The sequence below is a fragment of the Herpailurus yagouaroundi genome, unplaced genomic scaffold, assembly GCF_014898765.1.
Source record: "Herpailurus yagouaroundi ecotype Mexico unplaced genomic scaffold, PumYag 198, whole genome shotgun sequence".
Lineage (NCBI taxonomy): Eukaryota > Metazoa > Chordata > Mammalia > Carnivora > Felidae > Herpailurus > Herpailurus yagouaroundi.
Window position 1 is genome coordinate 18,607,258 of NW_024412429.1, and position 14,699 is coordinate 18,621,956.

Genomic DNA, 14,699 nt, shown 5'->3' on the forward strand with positions numbered 1-14,699 from the left:
CAAAATGGGTGATGGCAAGTGGGAGGTGCAGGCTTCCAGTTACAGAATGAGTAATTCACAGGAATGAAAGGTACAGACAGGGAATACAGGCAATGATGTCGTAATGGCATTCCATGGTGACAGGACAGTCAATGACACTGGTGGTGAACAGAGTGTAACATGTAGAGGTGTCCAATCACTATGTCGTACACCTAAAACCAATGTAACATTGTGTGTCAACTGTACTTCAATAAAAAAAAAAAAGAAAGAAAGAAATGAGATAATGCATGAAACGAGCTCGGTACAGTGTTTGGCACATAATACATGATCAATAAATATCAGCTAATATTAATATGGCTCATATTACTCTTATTACTAGGTCATGCAGTCTTTCTGCCCCGTAGCGTCTTTGTAAAAAAACTTCTATGAAAAAAAGTCTTTGTGGTAGCCAAGTTTCAGTGAAGAATATTCCAATATCCACCGCGAAAGCATGTTAACCTCCAAACTCCTTGGGAAAGGAAATAATTGCGATGGTTGACTGGATAGCAAATCGTAGAATGTTCTTTGTTCTATCCACTGAACTCTGAAGCACCAAGGAAGCATGGAATGGAGACCAGTGTAGGAACCTGTAAAGAAAGTCCTCCGAAGAATCTGCCGACAACTGAATTTCTAGGTTCTTTTGGTTGGAAGACAAATTTGGGATTCCACCCTGACATTCTCCCTACGCCGCCACCAAGGCACGCTTCTATTTTTAAAGACCTAAGTCCACACTGGACAATAGACACACACAGCATTAGAAAACCAGAAGCCAAGGAACCAATTACCTGGTCTCAGACTCCGTAACTGGGCTGAGTAGAGACTTAAAGAAAAACAGAACAGGCGATCACGCTTAGTTCCAACAGATATTTCAGAGTCGAAAATGCATTCATAGTTGTACAATAGCGACCGTGCGTCACAATCACGGCCCTGCCGCAACGTCAGCCAGCTTTCCTCTGCACTAATAAGGCTTGTTTTGATTTGGACCTTCTTGGAACAACGAAAGGTAGTGTGTTACTCCCCCTACCCCCTTGCATTTTGCTAAGTCATTTTTCTACCAAAACAATGCTCAGAGCCTCCTCCCTCCTCGCTGCCAACTCTATTGCATAATTCAGTACTCATCTTGACCTAACTAGCAAATTCAGGACTCAAACCCATCGTGCTTTGGCTTGTTCGCTTGGTCCTTGGCTGATTCTCTGGAACCATCTGTAACCCAGTGCCTTTGAGCAACACTTGCCCTGGATTTTCCCCTTCATGTGTAAGGACTTGAAACAGAACATCCTCATACTTGCCTGCAAGTAAGTCCACAGGTATACGCACAACAGGTTTATGTGTCCTTTCAAAAATGTTCACTTTTTTTTTTTTTTTTTAAAGTCAAACCTACTGTTACAAAACCAAACTGCTTTGTAACTTGAAAACCTTTTTGGCAGGAGAGTCTGCCTTTCCCAGGGCTGGGGAAGAGGCCTTCCTGTTTTCCACAACAAAAGCACTAACTGGAGGTCAGGAGAACCAAAGCGGGGCTGGTTCCAGAATCCGCGGCAACCCAGTGACAGTGAGCGAGACACCAGACCTTTGTGCTTCTCTCTGCCTCCTTGGAAGAGGTGAGCCTGCAAAGTCCTGAGTGGATGCCATCCCGACCATACACACCATGGTGCCCAACACCCCAGAAGACACCAGGCAGCCTGGGTGGAAAATGGGGCAACACAGACCACTTCCTGGCTTTACCCCCAAACTGCTCCAAGAAGAGCAGGGCCTACAGCCACCCGGGTCTGCTCTGCTTCAGGAGGCAATGTGCAAAACATCTGCAAAGACACAGCTTCAGGGTTTCACATGGAATGCTTAAACTCAGAAATCCAAAATCTACAGAAGCCAAAATCAACTAGGAATTGCTGAATTGTGGGTATTGACGTAAGGACAACAAAACGTCGGCGTGTTTGAAAAGGAGACTAGGAACCCCAGCTTACTCCCAGGCTAAAGAATAGAGGCTGCCAACAAGACTGGGCTGCTGGTGGCTGTGAGAGTTTTAAACCGGTCAGTGTGTGTAAAGACACCCCATGAAGTGCAAGGAATCATACCAATGTCAATAGCATCATCCGATCTCTAGAGCAGCACTTCTGAGAGTCAGTGATGTGATCTGCTAAAAATCTCTTGATGTTGAAGGAGGGAATTAGTTCTATTTGTCACCCCTCCCAGTTTCTATCGAAGCTTGTCCGCCGTGGAAAGGCGTCCTGCCTTCTAAAGACACAAGGTCTGGAATGTGCAGCTCTTCAGGGACTGTGACAAGCTAGGGAGTTCTTTGATATAGAATGTGGGGGTTTTAGGGGCGCCTGGGTGGCTCAGTCGGTTAAGCGCCCGACTTCAGCTCAGGTCACGATCTCGCGGTCCACGAGTTCGAGCCCCGCGTCGGGCTCTGGGCTGACGGCTCAGAGCCTGGAGCTTGCTTGCGATTCTGTGTCTCCCTCTCTCTCTGCCCCTCCCCCGTTCATGCTGTGTCTCTCTCTGTCTCAAAAATAAATAAACGTTAAAAAAAAAAATTAAAAAAAAAAAAAGAATGTGGGGGTTTTACTGTCTGACGTTCTGTTCTGTTGAAAGAGTGCATAGTTCTGTGCTAATGCTCAAGTTACATCACTCGCATTTTACTGTATCTTTCATGTATCATTTATGAATCATTTGACACCTATGTGGTCTAAAGCTCATCATGGAGTCTCAATTTCCTAATAGCCTCATCAAGGCAAATCGCCACATGCATCAGTGTTACGAGGGGCTTTCATTAACTTCCCACCTGGAGCCCACATGTTACCGAAGTCAGAGGAACGTATACTTCAGAGGCAGTATTGACCTTTTTGCAGTAGACTATGCCCAAAAGCTACACTTTTGCAGAAAGTTTTCAGTTAAACTGTAATGCATGAAAAAATATGCCTTAACACTGAAACGTTTTATCTTTCCACTAGAAAACGTTCATGGTCTTTATAGACTTTCCGAAAAATTTCAGATTCCTTCTGGCTGTCTTCAGATGCATAGTGAAGTTACCCCCAGATAAAAATGTACGTAAGTGGCAAATTTATTCATTCCAAGGTTACAATTCTGGGGCACCTGGGTGACTCCGTTGGTTAAGCGTCCAACTTTGGCTCAGGTCATGATCTCATGGTTTGTCAGTTCGAGCCCCACATCGGGCCACCCACTAATAGTGCAGGGCCTGCTTGGGATTCTCTCTCTCTCTCTCTCTCTCTCTCTCTCTCTCTCCCTCCCTCCCTCCCTCCCTCCCTTACTCTCTCTGCCCCTCCCCCATTTGTGTTCTAAATAAATAAATATATACATACATACAAGCTTACAATTCTTCCTCAAATCACAGCAAATTCCATTTTCTACCATATTCACACTGCAATGTTTGCAGGTTGCTTTGGGCTCTGGTGGGGACACTCCCATGCGATATTTTTATAAATTCTTCATTGGAGACTGAAGACTCCTAAATAAGATGCAAAGATCCAGAATGAACGGCAACCTTGACAGAAACAGCGGTCAATTCAATAAAGCCCGGGGAAAATATTTCCCAAAAAGGCTCAAGATAATGAAAATAGATCTAGTACATTCCCATGAGTCTGACACTCAAAAAACAAAATCATCCGTTAAGTGGATGCTTTCGACATCTTACATGCTTCTAACAGGTCAACTGTTAAAAAAGATCTCATGTTATTGCAATCTGAACACCATTTAAACAGAATATATGGTTTCATTACAGATATCTTCTTGCCTCCAGAAAATTCTGCCTATTCACACGTTTTATACATTCTCTCTCTGGAGTATAGAGAATATTTGTAACAACTATTTCCTAACATGTAACCTGAGGTTAATACTTTGAAGCAATTTATGCATTTATTTTTAAGTCACGTACCTTGAAAAGGGAAGGTGACATAAATTAAATCAATAGGTATCAATTGTAAACTGAACACGTGGAATCAGATCATCCTTCCATCTAAAGATGAAACTGAAGGAAAATTAATTGACATTCTAAGTAAAGGAGATTCAACTATTTTCTTTTAATGTTTATTTATTTAGGGAAAGAGGGGGGGGGCAGAAGGGGGGGGCGGGGAGAGAATCTCAGGCAGGCTTCATGCCCAGCACAGAGCCTGACATGGGGCTCGATCCCACAAACTGCGAGATCGTGACCTGGACCAAAATGAAGAGTCGGGCGCTCAAGCAACTGAGCCACCCAGGCGCCCCTCATAAGAATGAACACTTGTGATCTGCTTTCCATATGCCGTGCATAGTTTTAGTGACTCAATTAATGTCACCCTACTAGATGACGTGGGTGGCGATCTGGCTGATTTTACAGAGGAGAAAACTGTGGCACAGCATGGTTCAGGAACTCGCCAGGCCACATGTCCACCAAGTGTCTGAAGCCAGGATTTGATCCCTCACAGTCTGAACTACTTCCTTTGTTCTTAACTACTCTACAAAACAATCTTTCCATCTTCTGAGATGTTTCATTTTTGTTTGTTTCTATATGTTCTCATTCTGTTACTCTTCTGTTTAAAACTTAAAAAATATATATTATGACTTTTTTTTTGTAAGACTTCATTTTTTTTTTTTTAGGCCCGTTTAAGATTCATAGCAAAACTGAGGGGAAGGTACAGGGATTTCCCATGTATCTCCCAACCCCCACTCATGCGTAGCCTCCCCGTTATCAGTATCTCCCACTGTGATATTGTGATTTATAATCAGATACGATGTACTTGGTTTTCCTCCAATTTCTGGCACAGGCCTCCTAAAACTCTTAGAATGTCTGGAGTGATGGGAGTATCTTCTGCGGTTCATTAAGAGTCCCTCTGGACCACAGCTGAGTTTATGCTAATGAAGTGCATTAGAGTGGCACCCCCAGAGAGTCTCAAGATCACGCTGATTACTTGAAAGACCAAATGATTAGAAAGCAGGAAATTTCGGTCTCATCCCTCCCACCCCCACCTACAGGGAGGAGAAAGGGGCTGGAGACTGAGTTCAATGGATAGCCAATGGTCAATGACTTAAATCAATCATGCCTATGTAATAAAGCCTCCATCAAAACCCAAAAGGACAGGGTTCGGAGAGCTTCCAGATTCGTGAACACCAGGTGTTCTGGGGAAAGTGGGACCCCAAGAGCATGGAAGCTATGGAAGCTCCCACGTACCTTGCCCTGTGCAGCTCTTCCATCTGGATATTCCAGAGCTATAGCCCTTAGAATAAACTGGTTAATCCAGTAAGTAAGTTGGTTTCTTGAATTCTCTGGCAAATAGGAGCTGCTCTAGCAAATTCATCCAACTTGAGGACGAAGCTGTGGGAACCTCTGATTTGTAGCCAACAGGTGAGAAGCACAGGTGACAATCTCGACTGGGTCTTTAGGACTGAGTTTTTAACCTGTGGTAGACAAGTGTCAGACTTGAGTCAGATTTGTGGCCCATGTCTGCTGAGAAATGGACAACTGCTTGGCGGTAGTGAAATAAACCCATCAGGGGTGCCTGGGTGGCTCAGGCGGTTAAGCGTCTGACTCCTGATTTGGGCTCAGGCCATGATCTCATGGTACACGGGTTCAAGCCCCACATCGGGCTCTGTGCTGACGGCTCAGTGCCTGCTTGGGATTCTCTCTCTCCCTCTCTCTCTTCCCCTCCTGCACTTCTGCTCTCTTTCTCTCTCAAAATAAATAAATAAGCTTGAAAAGCAGAAAAGAAAAAAACCCATCAGATCCACCAGAGTAGTACATTATTACCACGGATGACCCTACATTGACACTTCGTTATCTCTCAAAATGTAAAGTTTACATTACGTTCACTCTTGGTGTTGTACATTCTGTGTATGGGTTTGCACAAAAAATTCCTTTTTTTTTTAAATTTTATTTTTGAGAGAGAGAGAGACAGAGAGAGTGAGCAGGAGCTCGAGCTCACGCACCGTGAGATCTGACCTGAGCCGAAACCAGGGGTCAGAGGCCTAACCAACTGAGCCACCCAGGCGCCCCATGGGTTTGCACAAATTTATAATGACATGTATCCATCATTATAAAAATCCTCTGTGCTCCGTCTGTTCATCCCTTCTCCCCCCACAACAACCCACTCCCCTCAACCTCTGATTTTTCACTCTCTCCATGGCTTCTGCCTTTCCCAAAATGTCACAGTCAGAAACCTTCTCAGACTGAGTAGTATGCATTGAAGGTCCTTCCATGTCTTTTCATGGCTTGATGGCTCATTTCTTTTAAGTGTTGAAAAATATTCCATGGTCTGGATGGACCACTGATTACTTATCCAATCTCCTACTGAAGGACATCTTAGTTGTTTCCAAGTTTTGGAAATTATGAATAAAGCTGTTAGAAGCATCTGTGTGTGTTTAGGCATGAACGTAAGTTTTGAACTTCTTTGGGTAAATACCAAGGAGCACAATTGCTGGACTGGATGGTAAGAGTATGTTTAGTTTTGTGAGAAATCACTAAACTGTCCTCCAAAGTGCCTCTGTCATTTTTCATTTCCACCAGCAATGAAGGAGAGTTCCTGTATACAACCTCTTCAGCATTTGGTGAAGTTTCCCATATTTTGGCCATTGTTACAACTGTGTAGGGGTATCTCATTGTTTTTGTTTAAAAAAAATTTTTTAGGGGCGCCTGGGTGGCTCAGTTGGTCGAGCGTCCGACTTTGGCTCGGGTCGTGATCTCACAGTTCGTGAGTTCGAGCCCCACATCAGGCTCTGTGCTGACAGCTCAGAGCCTGGAGCCTGCTTCGGATTCTGTGTCTCCCTCTTTTTCTGCCCCTCTCCTGCTCATGCTCTGTCTCTCTCTCTCTCTCTCTCTCTCTCTCTCAAAAATAAATAAACATTAAAAAAAATTTTCTTTAATTTGTTGGCAAATAGCAAGTCTTAGGCAAAAGGGTACAAGTCCAAGGGCACGTGGCTGCCTCAGTAGGAAGAGTATGTGACTCTTCATCGTGGGGTGAGAGTTCAAGCCCTGTATTGGGAGCAGAGCTAACTTGAACACATAAACTTTTTTTTAGAAAGTATTAACATCCACAAAATTAACTAGGATAAACTTTTAAAGTAATGAGAGATCAGGATACATACTGAGATTTTTTTCATTCTGCTCCTCAGTGACACTTTTTTTTTCCAGTGGCACTTTTAATTAAAATTACAATTACATGCATTTTTTTTTCTTTCACTTTTAATTCCACTATTACCTAAATACCAGGAGAGAAAATGAAGCCATAACCAAGCTCAACAGTTCAGAGTGCAGGTACCAAACCTTCCTCAAACTAACAAAGGAAGTTTCCTAACAAAGGAAGAAGCCACCAAATTAACTCTGAATCAAATCTGCATCACAGACACCAAGGAGAGCTTCAGGGCACAACAGTCCAGAGGGCATTCATTAGAAACACACACTTTTTCATGTTTTTTACCAATCATCTTAGAAAGGTGAAAGACAATAGGAGAGCCCTTCAGAAAAGAAAGAATACTGATTACAGAGAGGAAAAAAGGATCTTATCATCATTGCTTTTGTCTTCTGGGTCTCAGAGATCCCCTAAAGCCAAGGTGGCCAGGGTCTGTGTGAGAATGTCTGTATTACCTGACTTGACAGGCAAGAAAAAATACAAGCTGGGTCATCTCCATGAAGCGTCTCATCTCATCAAGAGTTCATGCTACTCAGGGAAACATATCAGGGAACAAAACACGGGGCCACTAGACAGCTGGCCGGGAGCACAATTAATGAGAAACAGATCTACCATTTTTGGGTCTCTTTACCAAAAGCAAGTTGATAAATAAAGGAGCGTGCCATCTGAAAGATGACAAATCCAAGTGGTCACAAAAATTAGTCTGAAGGTTTGGTTAATTCTTACAGTGTCAGTCTTAGTCTATACTCCCTGGCGTTAAATGGAATAGTTAAATCCTAGAGCCTTAGCCTCTATCCGTTTAAATTCACTACTGTGAGATTAATTTTATTTGTACTGTATGATAAGAAGGTGTATAAACCATGAGTAAGCTCATCGTATATCACAGTGAGATTAGTATGGTTAGGGCCGAAGCAAAAAGCACTCTTTAAAAGAATACGTGAGAGGTGGCTGGGTGGCTCAGTTGGGTAAGCAACTGACTTTGGCTCAGGTCATGACCTTGCTGTCCGGGAGTTCAAGCCCCGCGTCGGGCTCTGTGTTGTCAGATCGGAGCCTGGAGCCTGCTTTGGATTCAGTGTCTCCCTCCCTCTCTGCCCCCCCCCCACCCCGCTCCGCTCACACTCTGTCTCTCTCTCCTTCAAAAATAAACATTAGAAAAATTTTTTTAAATAAATAGAAGAATACGTTAGATCTATTACTAGTCATAGATTTTCCTCTTATGTCCTTTGTAAAGTTGAGTTACAGATTTGCTCCTGAATCAGTCTGCACAACTGAATATTTCCCTCTACTTTGCTGTTCTCTGGAACAGAGGTTGTGAGCTTAAGAGAATCGCCGAAAGCAAGTTAGCAGGGAGCAGTCCTTGACTAGAGATACTGAGTAAAAACATGGGGGACTAATGGAAGCCAGACACATAACTGATATGCTTCATAAACACTTAGCCCAGGTTCTCACCATTGCCAACTCGTCACCCACCAAAGTTACTTTGGCAAGACCCAGAAGGAATCATGTCAGGTGTCAATTTCAAATTCTGCAACAACGGCTTCTCCCTAGAGCCCATAGAATGACTGCACCCACTTAAGTGCTCCGTGCTCTCATCTTTACTCCCCTTGGCTCTGCCCAGAAAGCCCTCCTTCCCTTCTTTCTTCCTGAACCCTCACTGGAGAACACCTCTCAGGGAAAGCCCAACTCAAGGCCGGGGTCTAAACAGAAAGGCATTCCTGTGAAGTGACCACCCCGCCTCCACTCCGTGGGCACCCAGCTCTCTGCCCACTGCGCCTTGGGGCTGAGCGTTTATCTACAGGAGGGATCAGGGGCCTGCTGCTTTTCCTACAAAACGTTGTCTTTCTGGAAGTCAGGGGCAAGTGTCGCCAGGGGCAACAGCTTGAGCAAAAAGGTAGACAGCCAAAAAAAAAAAAAAAAAATGCCTGGGTAGATACATGAGAACGTAACTAGCAGATTATTTCTGGGAAACAACGCATGATCCGAATCCCAGCGCCTGTTTGCTACCTGTGTGATTTAGGAGAGCCATGTGGATGTCTCCACGTAAGATGGGGACGACAGTGTTCACTGGTCACAAGAGGGTATCTAGTAAGGTAAGTGTGGGGAGGGCTCAGGACAGCACCGGGACTTCCTGCTTGGGAGCACTGCCTCCTCCTGGCCCTCCCTCCTCCTGGCCCTCCCTCCTCCTTGCCCTCCCCCATAGGCTGCATTCTATCGTCAGAGGCAGAGTCAGAGGACACAGTGAAAAACTTGAATGTGGCTAGTAAATCAGGTGGAAGAGGGAAGAGTTCCCGGGTAGAGAATGGCCCACGAAGGCGGAAAGTGGGGAGAAGGGGGGTGTGAAAGGTCACTGCAGTGCAGGGGTCTCTTCCGACAGCAACAGATTCAGTGACTCCAGCCAGAATTATGAGACTTAATTTTGTCTCTGGCACAGAACTGAAAATCAGGAGGCCACAGTTCTGAGCCCTGCTCTGTACCTTGAGCCCTTAATGCCTCCGCGAAAGGAGGGGGTGGAGGGCTCACGGCCAAGGTCTCTCCGCTCCCTGCGCTACATCACCCTGCAGCTTCCACTTATAAAAGCCACATTTCAGCTGGCGAACAGGAACATAAAATTAAGATGAAGTCAGAATATTTGAAACTGGGGCTGATGCTCAAATTCCAAGACCTAAAATTAATTAAGTCTTTAGTGGATGGGCTGTACCACAGACACCACCCAAAGGATATGTAAATTAAAGCTTTCAAAGGAGTTCGCATTTTAAAAGCCCCCTAAGGGTCTTACTAAACATCTCCCCTCCCCCACACTTTGCCTAAAATTACAAAGCGAAGGAGGATCTTTTTTTTTTTTCTTTAAACGACATTCTTTAGTAAATAGCAAGATGGGATAAACCTAATGGTTTTTGGACTGAAGCCTACTATGTACAAACTGTGGCTTATATAGGAATAAGAACTGGGAAGGTCCACAGTATCCCCATACAATGGATATTCTCTAAGCATTGCTAGGAAGTGGGTGTAAATTGTAGGAACAGAGCAGGGAACAGAGGAAATATAAGGTTTGGGGGGAGGTGCATCTTGCAGGATCTTGCAAACAATAGGCACTTACTGACTCCCTTCTCCTTCCTTCCCAGCAAGCCCGCAGCTTTGAAGGACTGGCTAAGCTTTAAGTCCTCCCAATTCTGAAGGAAAAACTTAACCATCACAACATACCAAATGGACAATCAGTGCTGGAAAAGTGATCTACCGTGTCTAATAACCTTAGCAATTCCTACTCTTACAAACAACTACCCTCCCCCACCAAAAAAAAAAAAAAAAAAGGAATGTTGTGTCTGCAGCATAGAGTAAAGATAAAAGAGTGAAATCCCACAGGATTGTAACTTGCTTTGCACTTCTCAGCAGAAATGTAAACACGTCCTCGTGAAAGTTGACATGCTTTGAAAACCCGGGCAGGCCACATGTTGCAGAGTTAGGGAACAGAAGAAGAACACATTTCACAAGAAAGCCGTGGCCTGATTGCTCAGGGTTTACAAACATTTCACAACGTGCCATTACTGTTTCCAGTGGAAGCACCAGGATTCTGGTTTGCATGATGAAACCGCTCAAGCAAGACACGAATTTATTGATGTCTTCATAAATGCACCCCATTATAGTAAGTACCATCCCTACAGAACTGTATTTTCATGTGGCTCCTGCATTTAAGAAGTATATACTTTTTTTCCTTTTCCATCCAAGTAAACCATGTTCTCAGGATCCAGTAAGTCCCAGGCACTGGAGATTTCAAAAAAAAGTAAAATACTAACCCTGCCCACCAGGCATTTACAATGGTTAGTGTTTCGGTAAGCTCCTTTTCTCTTAATTCTCTATTTGCATATTCACTTACTAGCATTTATTCATTCTAGCACAGCTCGAACATTCTCATGCCATAAATTATACTATTATTTCTTCTCTAAATAAGCATTTTGTTAACAATTATCTAAAGGCAACTGGTTGGTTCAGAACTGTGCAGGACTGAAATTCATTTAAATGCAAAATGTGTCCCAATGAACTCAAACAACCATCCTGTATTTATTGAGATCTATGCCTCTGGGGCAACACCCTTCCCAGGCTGAGAACCTACGAAAATCTCAAATCTCGGGGCAGATGCTCCGCACCTCTCAGGTTGGAAAAGGGAGCTATGCTCATTCATCGAAAGAAATTTTAACTTAATAGGTTTGGACGTTTGATTTCTACACATAGAGGAACCCGAAAAGTAGCAACTGTGCCTGAATTCTTTGAAGTATGTTTGGATGTGTAATTCCCTTACTACCTCTACTCCCCTCCTCAAGTTCAGTACTTAAAAAGAACCTCCCAAGTAGCATTGTCCTAAAAGAGCAGACACGGGGCGCCTGGGTGGCTCAGGTGGTTAAGCATCCAACTTCAGCTCAGGTCATGATCTCATGGTTCATGGGTTCGAGCCCCACATTGGGCTCTGTGCTGATGGTGTGGAGCCTGCTTGGGATTCTCTCTCTGCACCTCCCCTACTTGTTCTCTCTAAATAAATAAACAAACAAACTTTAAAACATATATAAATAAATAAAACAGTGAATGTAGTGACATTTCTATTAGGTTTCCCCGGGATGGCTAACTATGGAGTATCATGGCATCAGCCTACTAACTGGTGTAGATCAAAGAACAGGGGTGCAATCTGTCATTGTCACTAACAAGGTGTATGTGTGCCATTGGTCAAGTCACTTCACCTGTGTAAGCTGATAGGCTGCAAAATCTTACTTAAAAACTGAAGGAAATGGCATTTTTTTTAATCTCAAGCAACAGAGAAAGTCAACTGTCAATTTTGTGTCTCGATTTATTTCTAGAAAGACAGTCTCCTGTAAACACTTGGATGACAGTGTTCTAAAAGAATAAAGATCCTTTTAACCTGGTGACTTTTTACAGACATGCATAAAGGAGAGATAAACCATATCTTCCTCAGAATTTTACTAAGGAACAATCCTGATATCCACATTTACCCCAAAGGAAAAATAAGACGGTCTAAAAGATGGGAAAACAGAGGTGAACACAATCGCTTCGGGACAATCACTTACATTCTTTCCAGCCTCACACTGAACTACGGGCTCTTTAAGAAGCACATATTTTCTTTTCTCCTATATCCGTCCTTTGAATAACAGGTTTGAGCTTCTGAAGCTCCACCCCAACTTTTAAATCAACCAAAGAACACTACTACACCTGCCCCAACAGCACTGGAATCTGCCAGGGAAGGGAAAAGCAAATCTTCACAAAGTGCCACCTGCCCATGGGCCCCCCCCCCGCCCCGTCCCAAACAACCCTGAACCCACACCCCCATTTAAGTGAGTCCCTACAGCTCTCCCCTCTACAGACACGCCCTAGTAAAAGATGCACGGTGATGTTATCAGACCAATTTTCTCAGTGACTAAAAATTTACAGAGCAGGATCTAAGCAAGAAATAACAAGATAGGCTTCGGGCTCGATGAACTATCACCACAACTTTTTTTTTTTTTTTAATTTTTTTTTTCAACGTTTATTTATTTTTGGGACAGAGAGAGACAGAGCATGAACGGGGGAGGGGCAGAGAGAGAGGGAGACACAGAATCGGAAACAGGCTCCAGGCTCTGAGCCATCAGCCCAGAGCCCGACGCGGGGCTCGAACTCACGGACCGCGAGATCGTGACCTGGCTGAAGTCGGACGCTTAACCGACTGCGCCACCCAGGCGCCCCAATCACCACAACTTTAAAACAGTCACTGGGTTTTCTGAAATTTCACTGAAGGCCTATTTTCATCAGTGATGTTCAGAAAAATGCCAAAACTTGAGGTTTTACATTTTTTAAAATGTTTATTACTTTTGAGAGACAGACAGACAGACAGAGAGCAAGCAGGGAAGGGGCTGAGAGAGAGGGAGACGCAGACTGAGAAGCAGGCTGCAGGCTCTGAGCGCTCATCACAGAGCCCAGCGCGGGGCTCGAACTCAGACTGCGAGATCATGAGCTGAGCTGTAGTCGGCCGCCCAACCAACTGAGCCACCCAGGCGCCCCGAGGTTTTACATTTTTTTGATACACTTTTTTTTTTTTTTTTAAATATTGGAGAGTGAGAAAAGCAGAAATCTTTGACCAATCTTCCCTGGTTTTCTGTGCAGGAATAATTATAAACACCAATGAACATCTAAAAATGAATTGACACTTCAGGATGTCTGGAAAGATGAGACACAAGACTATTTGCAGGGGGGAAAAAATAGAGAGCTATGGTTTATTGAGTACCTACTATATGCCAGTATGCGGAGCACTAGTTATACATCAACTTAACTAAAGCTCAGAAAACTTGAGCAAGTCTTCTTTGCCTCATTTTTCAGGTAATGAAATTGAAGATCAGTGGAGTTTCACACCTTGGCCAAGGTTGCGCAGTCAGTCAGTGGGAGAGTGGGGATTTGACCCGGCCTCACTCACTCCAAAGCCCAAAAGCTTCATTCCTGTACAGTTCCCAGCATCCCCAGTTTCTCTCTAAAACTACACCTTCCATTAGAAAACTAAGAGATCCCAAAGTAAATCTAGAGCATTTGCCAACAACTGCCAATTCCAGCTCTTTAAGTTTGACGTTTTCTGTGTGGACTAAGATGTCTGACTGTAATAACCCCCACCCATCTGATTCCAGTCTACCTGCCTACCTACAGTTCCACCAAAGGAAATCTACTAATTCCCCAGGGCTCTGAACACGAAACAAGTTAAGTTAAAGCTTCATCCTCCATGCTTAAGAACTATTTTTCAGAAATCATGCCAAGTCCACGGGCGGTTTTACTTACTGGACATTTCAAAATACGTGACAGCACAGATTTAGCAAAATAAGTCCTATTGTTTTTAGTTGCAAACATAAAACAACAAATATGCCGTAATGCTACCAGCTGAACCACCGCCAACAGGGTAAGCACACTTTTTGGTGGTTCCCAGTAAGAAGATGGCTTGTTTTCCTCTCGGGGTCAGACAACAAATGGCGAAGAGATAAGCATCGGGAACATCAGCCTCCGGCCCAATCCAACTGTGAACGCGCAACAGCCAAATGCTAGTTATTTACGTCTACTCTTTGAAGGACTCTAACCTTTGCCACGCCAACTTCTCAGCAGGTGTCCCAGATTATCGTGCCCGCCTGGTTAAGAAACGTCTTTGAGGCGATCTGCGGCTGCTTATTTTTTCATTAGGGCTTGAAATCCTATACCCGTGTGTTCTTAACCCCCTGGGACCGAGAGCGAGGGCAGGACGAGTCGGAGGCGGTGGGCTTGCCAGGTGGGCGAGCGCGCCGGGAGCGCGGGGCGCGCGGGGGCTGCCCTCGCCCCGCCCCTCCCGCGCCCGCCCGGCGGCAGGTAACTCACCAGGATGCCCATCACGTCGCTCCAGAGCCGGGAGAACGCCTCGGACATGCCGGCGCCCCCCTCGGGCTCGGGCTCGGGCTCGGGCTCGGGCTCCGGCTCCGGCCCCGGGCCGGCTGCTCCCGCGTCCTCCATGGCCGCGTCCCGCGCGCCAGCCGTGCGTCCGGGTCCCCGGGGCGCCCTCGCTCCGCACCAGCGCGCGGC

General features: G+C 44.8%; 1 protein-coding gene across 8 annotated transcripts in view; it reads right to left on the reverse strand.

Moving 5' to 3' along the window:
* Positions 1 to 14,699, reverse strand: part of SASH1 (SAM and SH3 domain containing 1) — a 340,008-nt gene that overhangs the window by 182,799 nt on the left and 142,510 nt on the right. The window contains exon 1 of one of the 8 annotated variants that reach the window (XM_040448606.1): positions 14,499 to 14,675. The exons of 4 other annotated variants lie outside the window; for them this stretch is intronic. In XM_040448606.1, the coding sequence (XP_040304540.1) occupies positions 14,499 to 14,630 (132 nt within the window). In that variant the 5' untranslated portion in view covers positions 14,631 to 14,675. Of the gene's footprint in view, positions 1 to 14,498; positions 14,676 to 14,699 lie in introns of those variants that run through there. 3 more of the 8 variants (XM_040448613.1, XM_040448609.1, XM_040448617.1) reach the window with 3 other exon arrangements.